The 11311-nt window shown below is 42.2% G+C and overlaps 1 protein-coding gene across 1 annotated transcript in view; it reads left to right on the top strand.

Annotated features, from left to right (window-relative positions):
• Positions 1 to 8583: 8583 nt before the first annotated feature.
• Positions 8584 to 11311, top strand: part of oxtra (oxytocin receptor a) — a gene marked incomplete at both ends in the record, with an annotated part of 10857 nt that continues 8129 nt past the window's right edge. The window contains one exon of the mRNA XM_079510084.1: positions 8584 to 9517. Within this exon, the coding sequence (XP_079366210.1) occupies positions 8584 to 9517 (934 nt within the window). The remainder of the gene's footprint in view (positions 9518 to 11311) is intronic.

The raw sequence follows: 11311 nt of genomic DNA, 5'->3' as shown, positions 1-11311 counted from the left end.
TACTTAATGTTGCTCTGGAGAGGGAAGTGTGGAGCTCTCTGGTGGAGCTGTTGCCCCCGCGACCCAACTATGGATAAGCGGTTGAAGATGGATGGATGGACTTAACCAAAGGAAGAAATCAAGAAACCAAAGGGGCCGGTCAAAACCAACAGAATGGAATTGGAGCAAGGCCACCTCCTAGGGACGTTGAAGCTGCTATCCCCTCCCTAACAAAAAAAGGGGGAATAAAAGCACTATACTAAAATCTAACCAAAAACCGGTTTGGCCATCTCCAGGCCAAACTAACTAAAATATAAAGGTAACTGAAAAGAAGAAGGCTTCTGGGCCTAAAATTATCATAGCAGTGGACTTGAGATTGAACACATTATCCAGGCTGGCTTTTAACACTAGCATGACTGAAGTAAAATGAGACACAAGTATAGCATGTGCTTAAATTCATATTTAGAAAATGTTTGATGTCAAACATTTCTGAGATGATGGAATGGTGATGGATGATGATGGTCATGGAAGGGGAACATTCTGAAAGCTTCATGGGCAAAGATAATGAACTTCAAAATCTCAAAGAAACGGCTGCAGCGAGTGGGTATTGGAATCTGCTGCAGGTGTGTTTAGTTTAGTTTAGTTTAGTTTAGTTTATTTAGGATCCCCATTAGCTGTTACACCTGGCAACAAAATTGAAATAAAAACAACATTACAGATATCACAAAAGAAAACAATAATACATACATTACAGCATAACAAATACGGTTAGTGCATTCACTCTAGATTACATTAACTGGTATATTGACATAAACCGAATTACAATTTCGCCATATATAAAAAGAAAATCCTTCAGTCTTTTCTTAAAATGCCTTTTTTACCCTTCATTTCTGTGATGCGTACTGGTAGAGAGTTCCAGAAAGACATTGCCCTGTACATGACTGTATTCTTCATTGCATCAGTTCTTGGCTTAGGCTAAATCGACCCATTGCAACATGTCTGGTGTTATGTGTGCCAGCCTGATGAGAAGAATAACAGCGGGGGATTATAGGTACAGCCACAATTGAATATGAATGAATGAATGAATTGAGTGAGTGAGTGATCAAATCAAATCAAACCAAACTTTATTTATATAGCACATTTCCAACGACCGAGGTCGAACCAAAGTGCTTCACAATACATCACAGAGCATAAGAACATACATCGAAAGTAATACAAGAATAAAAGGAAAGTAAAGCATTATGTAAAAATATGTCAGAACAGAACAATATCAAATGGGAACATAGTGCATAGGTAGGTTATAAAGGTAAACGGTAAACTTAATTTAATTATGAAACGCGATTGAGAAGAAATTAGTCTTTAGCAAGGATTTAAAAGTCGTCAAAGACCGAGCTGAGCGAACATGAAATGGCAGGGCATTCCAGAGAGTGGGTCCGGCCACAGCAAAAGCGCGGTCTCCTTTGGTCCTGAAGTGTGTATCCGGCACAGTCATGAGAGACTGGTTAGCAGATCTCAGGGCTCTTGTTGGGACATATGGAGTGATCAATTCCACCAAATATGGAGGGGACAGGTCATTTTGGGCTTTAGTGATGTCATGGCCTCGGAGCACGCAACAGATGCTCAAAAGTAGCAGCAATAACAACAATAGCAAAGAAAGAATAAGCAACAATAGTTAATAGCTAAGGTAAAGCATTAACATTAGTAATGTAGTCTATACGCGATGCTTGCAGCCTGCAGGTGCTACATGTGTGCGTGGTTGCACTTCTAAATATGTTCCCTATGTGTATTTACGCAATGCGCAAGCTGTGTATAGGCCTCGTTGTGGATGTACTATTAAGTGTGTGTCTGTGTGTGTGGTCTTAATACAATGCAAAGTGTGATGTGCAGACAGTGTGCACGGCATAATTGTGTGTGAGTGCCTCTAAGGCAGAGCGGCAACATGCCGTGTCAATCATTCAGAACCTGATTGCCGGCGGGGGAGGATTTGCTTTTCCGTAGCGTTCATGCTGTAACTGCATCGTTATATCAGTGGTTCTCAAAATGGTTTCTTTGTGAACCCCAGGGGTCCTTGAGAAGGTTCCAGGGGGTCCCCAGGAACCCCAGGGGTCCTTGAGAAGGTTCCAGGGGGTCCCCTGGAACCCCAAGGGTCCTTGAGAAGGTTCCAGGGGGTCCCCTGCAGCAAAATATATGTTAACCCATTTTGACCTGAGATCAGATTCTAAAAATGTCTTCTACATCCTGACAGTTTTCTGAAAAAGCTATGTTTCTATGTCAGTCGTTCTTCGATTTTTCTAAAAAATAGCAGACCTACAAGCTTGTGTGAGCTTGTGTGAGCTTGTAGATCTGCTATTTTTCAATAGCTAAAGCATAACATAATGCTAACACCAAAAAGGGTTCCCACCCAAAATGGGTTAACTAGATAAAGTGCCCCTCGGGGCACAGGTCTCCACCAGGGCAGGTCAGGTTGTGGCCTCCTGGTGGCGCTATAATAGGCCAATGTGAAAAGGGTGCCATTTCTTCTTATGCCTTGGATGGCAATTTGGATGATTTGAGGCATTTTGTGCCAAAAATGTGTTTTGCAAAAATCCACCTGTTGGTGGCGCTATAACAGGCCAATGTGAAAAGGGTGGGATATATTCCTCAGCCTAGTAGGAAAGTCTGTGAAAGATTCCACGTAAATTGCACGGTGCGTTCGTGATTTGAGGCCATTTGTTCCAAAAATGTGTTTTGCAAAAATCCACCTATAGGCCTATCTCACAGCCCGCTTTCCACGCCCACTTCCGGTAAATAGTGGTGTCTTTAACATGAGCATTTACACGTTTTTTTCTCTGGAGAATCTAAGTACATTTTCTAATGTAAAAATGTGACAGACCAATATTATTATGAAGCAAACAAGATGGTAAATCAGGTCGAACAGATAGAACAAACCTTACCTTGAGAAAACAAAAGTTGTAGACTTCTTAAATTACCTCTGTTAACATGGAGCGTCTATGGAGTGACGTCACGCTATCACCACTAACCCCGAAAGGGGGCGTATTTAGGGGGGCGGGGAAATTCTGTGAGATAGGCTTATTGGTGGCGCTATAACAGGCCAGTGTGAAAAGGGTGGGATATATTCCTCAGCCTAGTAGGAAAGTATGTGAAAGATTTCACGTAAATTGCACGCTGCTTTCATGATTTGAGGCTTTTTGTTCAAAACGGGCCAATCCTGCCAACTTTGAAAGCCAATATTAACCAATTAGGATGGAATATGAAATATCTGACAGATCCGGCTTGAACACATGACTATAGAGATAGTGTGTAACGATTTGCAGGATTTTTGGACATAATCTGGAGGAGTAATATAAAACAATGTGTTTTTCAAAAGTCGGCCTCCTGGTGGCGCTATAACAGGCCGTTTTGGAAAATTTGGGGCAGAGGATCATTGTTGGCATCCAGGGAGTGTGTGTGCAAAATTTGGCATCGTGCCGGAGATTAGCTGTACACAGACGGACGGACGAACGGACACAGTCACACACGGACACACAGACACGGACGGAGTGCAAAACATAACCTGGTGGAGACAATAAAGCATCAGAACTGGTTTAACTTTAATACACAACACAACAACACAACAACACAACAATACAAGACATCAAATTACAGAAAAGTAAGCTTAACATTCATACAAAATATACACACACACACACACACACACACACACACACACACACACACACACACACACACACACACACACACACACACACACACACACACACACACACACACACACACACACACACACACACACTCTCTCACACACACACACACAAGGGAAAAGCAAGAAAACAGTTATGAGTCCAATTTTTCCCATAGACCTTTTAAGCGTCGTACGAAGCCAACTCGAGTCGTGACAAATCATGACAACAAACACAATATTTTGGACCAAACAAATAATTACAAAGAAGAAAAACAACAGTGTTGTAACCTGCCGTTTTTTTCTTCTTTCTAATTCTTTGTTTGGCCCAAAACATTGTGTTTATTGTCATGATTTGTCACGTCAAGAGTTGGCTTTGTCCGCGGCGTAAACGTCTTTAAATAAATACTTTCTGAAAAGTCTATGAGGAAAATGAACGGGGATTTCTTTTCCGGGTCTCTCGAGGGGGCGGGACTGCGACGCTCTATAGTGAAAGCTGCATGGAGAGGTGCCCTGGGCACGGCCATTACTGAGGTGTACCATTAACTGATTAGTTACACCTGGCCTACAGGGGACAGCTCCATGGATTAGTGCCCAGTATACAGAACATATACTCAACTGTTGTCAAGCACTACCAGGAATGGCATCCACATTTTTTGGAACTTGTCTTGTGTATTCTGTCCGTCATTTGTTCCAGCCTAGCAAAGCATCTTGTTGAGACATCTCTAGAAAAACATGGAGAAGTTGTTGGAGACTTCCAGTTTATTCAGTATACATTTTTTGGGCAGCAACCATACCTGCCTTAAGCAGGTGTTTTTGGTGAGAAGGAAGGGTCCTTGTCTCAGGAACGCAATGTGTTGACAGCTGGGCGTGACGTATATTAGCAGCGACATTGCTTTCGTCGCTGCTAAAACATGTAGTTTTAAGGTTTCAAAAGTCCTCAAGGTCAACACAACACACAGAGATTCAGTGACGCTGGAGGGAACAGCACTTGAGGAAGTAAAAGCCTTCACATACTTAGGCAGTGTCATAGACAGTCAGGGCGGGACAGATGCAGACGTCATAGCCAAAATCGGCAAGGCAAGAGCGGCATTCAATCCAACTTAAGATCATTTGGAGCTCGAAACAAATCAGCCAGTGGACAAAGCTCAGACTCTTCAGCTCAAACGTCAAGCCAGTACTATTGTACGGATCAGAGACGTGGAGGACAACAAAGGCAACAACGATGAAGGTGCAAACTTTCATCAACAGCTGCCTGAGGAGAATCCTGAGCATCCGCTGGCCAGACACCATCAGCATTCAGCAATACTTCTGGCAGAGAGCGAGTCTACCGCCAGTGCAAGAGGAGATTAAGAGAAGAAGGTGGGGATGGATCGGCCACACACTCCGGAAGCCCAATACCAGCATCACAAGACAAGCCCTTAGATGGAACCCGCAAGGCACAAGAAAGAGAGGGAGGCCGAAGAACACCTGGCGCAGGGACCTTGAGACTGACATCAAGCAGTGTGGACTTGACATGGAAACAGCTGGAAAAGGCCCAGGATAGAGGACTCTGGCGAACTGTAGTCAACGGCCTATGCTCCATGAAAAGGAGCGATAGCCATGAAGTAATTAAGTAAGTAGTTTCAAGGCTTTTGCGGCCAAATGAATTCAATTTTCTCTAGAAACTGGCTGTATCAAATATGAATGGACATCATTAACGACGCACAGCCACCCCCCTGACAGAAAGGCCGGGATGATCGGTTTATTTTTCAAACACAGTTCTTATATGAAGCGACCTAAAATCGCCCTATGGGGATTTCAATGCAAATAAAGAAAATACATGAACCTGTGTACTGGCGCCCTCTACTGAAAGTGACGTCAGACTTCGGTGCTCTATAGGCCTAGTTATTTATCATGACCAGGTCAACCAAAGTGCTGTACAGGTTAAAAGAAAACAAAGAGCAAACAATGCAATATGAACAAACAGATAGAAACATACAACTTAAGCAGGCATTTGAAATAAAAGCTAGAACAATACAATATAGACATAGACTTTAGCAGGCAATCCAAAAAGCACACACAAAGCAGACATGTATTTGCACAAATGAGGGGAGCAGGGCTACCTCAAGTGACACTAAAAGGCCAAGGAGAATACATACGTTTTAAGCAGAGATTTAAAGGCAATTATGGACTGGGCAGCTCTGGTGTGAAAAGACAAAGTGTTCCAGGGCCTGGGGGCAACTGCTGCATGCCCCCACATCTATCACACATACTGTATAGGGGAGACATTATAAGTTTTGATTTAGAGTAAAGCACTTTAAATTGAATCAATCTATAGAATTGATAGAGCGGGGCTCTGAATACTAGACAGGCCGTTTATGACATCTTCCCAATTCCCATATAGTCCAGTTGCCAGCCTATAGAGCCCCATTGTGAATGTTGAGTACACCAAAGTTTTATGTTAGAAATGTTGAGTATGGGTCCCCACTCCCCAGCATGTAGAAACTGCCAGATGCTAACTTGCATATGTTGAGCAATTTTCACAATTGGCATAATATGTGACCATACCATTAACAACCTATAGAAGTCAAAAAATTCCAAATTTCATCATGCTTTATGTAGCATGTGACATGTCAAACTAGGGGGTTTTCATGATGCTGAATCCATTCCAAGTTTTGCAAAAAAAACACTCCTTGGGCTATAAACGGCCTTAACTACCCACCCAAATGTGCAAAACTAATGCTTGGAATGGATTCAGCATCATGAAAACCCCCTAGTTTGACATGCATCACATGCATGCTTACATAAAGCATGATGAAATTTAGATTTTTTTTCCCTTATAGGTTGTTAATGGTATGGTCAGAAATTATGCCAATTATGAAAATTGCGCAAGTTAGCATCCGGCAGTTTCTACATGCTGGGGACCCATACTAAACATTTCTAAACATACAACGTTGGTGTACTCAACATGTCCGGGTTCACATTCTGGCTACTAGACTAATACATCTGGGACAAAATCAGATGGCGGTCCTTGACCTGCATGGAAATGTTTGCGAACGAATGCAATTGATATATGATCTAATCTTTATTGTGCAACTGCTTGAAGAGACTGCATGCCAGAGACGCAGAATGAAGTGAATTATGTAACATTTCAAAAGTGTTCTTCCTTACCCATGTGAGCTCTCTGTGGTCTCCCTTCCGTGGTCAGTTTATTTATTTATTGAAATTATTATTTAGCATTATTTCCCACAAACATTTTTGACAACCATGTTGTTTGTATTAAATAATAAATTAAAGCTTCTGTAAGCAATAATATGTCAGACAAATTAGTCTCTGTGACACATCTAGGGGCCACGTACAATCTGCATTCAAAGATGTTCCTATAAAAAGCTTTGTCATTGGTCCAACCAATCTGGAAGTAGACAGGCAAATCGAAAATCAGATGTGCCACAGAGACTAAATCTTTTTGGGAGCGTTTTACGCATTGCTGGCTGTCTGAAAACAAAAACAAGGTAATTTTGACATATTATTGCTCATAGCAGCTATAAATATAGGCTAATTGGCATTGCTGTTTAAAAGTTGTTCTCATTGAGTACTGTACAGTAGGCCTAATGAGATTTCACGGTTTTCACCACTGCATTGCTAGGGAACAGAATGAGTTGACGTTTATTTTGGTCCTTCCTGTGCAGCTACTGATATTCATAAATGCTACAACAGGAGATTCTCCCCATGGAAACTGGGTTTGAATTGCTTCAATTGAATGGAAGCTCAAATAAAATAAAAATTGAGGTGAATGAAGACATGCCAGTTCATGATCAAATAATAACCTCACAAAGGTTGTTTGATGACATTATATCTTGGCCCTCTGAATGGCTTTCACTGAAATGATATTCTTCCCTTTCTAACATATTATTTTTGAACCCATGCACTGTTTATTTGATTTATGTGGACAAGGCCTATAGGCTACACCAAACAAATTCATATAGGCTATTAAAATATTATAATTTTTTTTGTCTATAGTTCCTGGCTTTCAAAATGACCTAGCTGCAGTAATAAACTTGTTTTTAAACGAATATAATGTTGTGCATGTTTGTACATGACATGACTGTAACTATATAACAGTATGCTACGTCAAGAGCAAAGACAGTAGCCTATAGGTTGACTGTCTGGCGCACATGGACACCTAGTGGCCGTAATGGGTCACACACGCGTCTCCAAACTCTCCATGTCCAATCTCGGAGGTATCAGTTGCTTATATAGTGTTGGCCATTCCGAAATGGTACCAGAGATGAATGCCAGCGGTATCACTTTGTGAAGCAGCAATTGAATTCTTCCGTCCACAAAAAATATTGTGATTTTCTTTTCGAAGGCAAACAAAAATCATATGTAAGTTTTATTGAATTCTTTGCCTGACCGAATTGCAATTGTGCATGTATAATTGTTGTAATTACTTTGAAATTACGACGAATGGGCTACCAATGCATTTAGTTTCTATAGAATTGCGCATGCAATGAACATATCTAATGCGTAATGGCCATGCGTTTTGATCTTCAAATTCTTTTTGTAGTTTTGTTTTATAGCTAAACCCTACTATGAGTTTTTCCCCTATGCATCTTGCCATATGGTGCTTCATAATTGTATTGTGATTATGATTATTAGACCTATTATCCTGTTTATTATTAATAATATTATAAATGGAACATGTCGCTCTTTATGCCTCTGTGGTATTACAACAACACAGGTGGTCAAACTTTAACTGTTGTGTTTCTCTGCTACAGGAGAGGCATCTTGTGAAGCCCGTTTAGCTTGACACCAGGACCAAGAAAGGTCCTAGTCGTCCCTGGAGGAACACTGTCTGTGCAGCCATCGCATTGATGCCCATGCACCGCTGAAAACATTTTAATTTTTTTGCACAGAACACGCTTTTCTTGCAAAAAACAACAATGGAAAGCGTTTCAAACGAAAGTGACTTTTGGCAACTAAACGAGTCCACCTGGCGGAACTCGAGCCTCCTCGGGGGCAACGGCGGGGTGACGAACCAGACGAACCCGCTGAAACGGAACGAAGAGGTGGCCAAGGTGGAGGTGACCGTGCTGGCCCTCATACTGTTCCTGGCGCTGGCCGGGAACCTGTGCGTCCTGCTCGCCATACACACCACCAAGCACAGCCAGTCGCGGATGTACTACTTCATGAAACACCTGAGCATCGCCGACCTGGTCGTGGCGTTCTTTCAGGTTCTCCCGCAGCTCATCTGGGACATCACGTTTCGCTTCTACGGACCAGACGTCCTGTGCCGGCTGATCAAGTACCTGCAGGTCGTGGGGATGTTCGCCTCGACGTACATGCTCGTGCTGATGTCCATAGACCGGTGCCTGGCCATCTGTCAGCCTCTGCGCTCCCTGCACAAGAGAAAGGACCGTTTCTATGTCATCATCTCGTGGGCTCTGAGTCTGCTGTTCAGCATTCCGCAGATGTGCATCTTTTCTCTGAGGGAAGTCGGGTCGGTCGGGTCGGGGGTGTACGACTGCTGGGGAGACTTCGTGCAGCCGTGGGGTGCCAAAGCCTACATCACCTGGATCAGCCTCACCATATACATAATTCCCGTGGCCACCCTGAGCCTCTGCTATGGATTAATAAGCTTCAAGATATGGCAGAACTTTAAGCTAAAAACCAGGCGAGATACGTGCATTAACCTCACGCCCAGGACCTCCAAAGGAAATACGCTTTCCCGAGTGAGCAGCGTCAAGCTCATCTCCAAGGCTAAAATAACCACTGTGAAAATGACATTCGTGATCGTATTGGCTTATATTGTCTGCTGGACGCCCTTTTTCTTCGTGCAGATGTGGTCGGCGTGGGATCCAGCAGCGCCTCGTGAGGGTAGGTTGAACTTAAAATGTAAACATATTATGGTGTGGTGTTTGTTTGTGTGTGTGCGCGCGTCAACGCGCTACTTTACGCACGGGGTAGGTGCACCTTTAAAACATATAATGCATGATTTTGAATTTGAACGTACATTTTACGAGAAAAATAGCATTTGAAAGTGAGGAATATTGTTGGAATGCAGACATGCAGTCACATTAATCATTCTTTGGCGTGCGTCAGTGTTCGCAACATTACGCACACGTTTTTGGGAACGTTGTATGTAGGCTATTGCCCATGCGGGATGTTACCTCTGCACTCATAAAAACAATGTCATATTTTGAGTATTGTTATCTCCGTTACATTCTCATGAGATTGTGACTCATTTTGATTCTGCTTTGTGATTTAGGTATAATATCATAGAATCAATGAGGTGCAGATGTGCATTATAAGTGAGGTTTCAGTGATTTAGCCCAGTGGTTCCCAAACTTTTTCACGCCAAGGACCCCCAAATTGACACTAATTAGCCTGCGGACCCCCATTTGAAATGATATGCCAGGGTCCCCATAAGAGAACATTTTCACGGCTCTATAGACCCAAATCAAAGTAAATTTAACTCTTTGAGAGTGTACAAATGGAACGTTCCATTTGTACACTCTTAGAGTTACAGACCCATAAGGATCCATTTGGTTACAAACTTATAATTTAGCTGGGGACCCCCTGGAACTCTCTCAAGGACCCCTAGGGGTCCCCGCACCCCACTTTGGGAACCACTGTTAAGGTCAAACCGTGTTGAAGTAAGACATATTGTGGTGGCTGCATGAGTGAGAGGGGGGAAAAAAACGAACGGTAGTAGGGGTTATATTGCCATGGATCTGTGACCTGCAGGTGGGTATATATAGGCTATCTAAGATAAGAGCCTCTGCTAAATACCCTGTAAATTGTAAACCGACAGAAAATGTGCATATTGCTCATTTAAAGGCGAAACTAATGCCTCTCTTAAAATTAACCTTCCCATTAAACTATAGAGTGAGTGACCCCTCTTTATATAGTGTGCTTTAACGTAATGTTCTGCTTAGTTAACCATTGATCAAATTAGTGTACTGTGAGCACACTGCAGCCAAGCAGCTTATTATTTATGCCTGCGAGGCAAAAATGTGGAGTTGACATTTAACAGCTAAACTGAAATTAATGTGTTCAGTTAGTATTGATCTCTGTATGATCCAACAGAAGTACCATTATGGGAAAGCATTAACTGGAAAATCAATTCCTCATTTTAAACAGACCTTGTGGTCTTCTTAATTGTACTGTAAAGATTTAATTTATGTCTGCTTATATTATAAAATGGGAGTTTATTGCCAGTAGCTATACTCTATAGTATAATTAAAATAATGTAGTGCATATACTGCATATCTGCAGTGCATATACCACCCAAGGACAAGATTTCAGTCTTTGTAATTTTGTTAGATTTGAAACAAAAATATAGTATCATCAAGGATTTTAATGGCAGTATTTCAAATGTCCACACACTTCAAGGCAAACACTGTCAGAACAAAATAGATGACACAAAAAAGTGTTGAGAAATGTAAAGAAAAAATAAAAAGAGTGTGACGCCGCCGCAAAATATGATTCCACGCAGGCTTGTTCAACAGAGTGCAGTGGCTGCTGTTGTGTGATATGAGGCTTCTGTGCATGCACGTGTGTTTGCTGAGAATGGCCAAATCTGGCAGTCACTGCACGTGTGGTGTGGACTGTGTTTGTGTACAATAGATAGGATGAGTGTCACCTGTGCTGTGCACAGATAAAGTGTCC

This window comes from Electrona antarctica (genome assembly GCF_951216825.1).
Source record: "Electrona antarctica genome assembly, chromosome: 9".
Lineage (NCBI taxonomy): Eukaryota > Metazoa > Chordata > Actinopteri > Myctophiformes > Myctophidae > Electrona > Electrona antarctica.
This window is presented reverse-complemented; position numbering and strand designations above follow the sequence as displayed.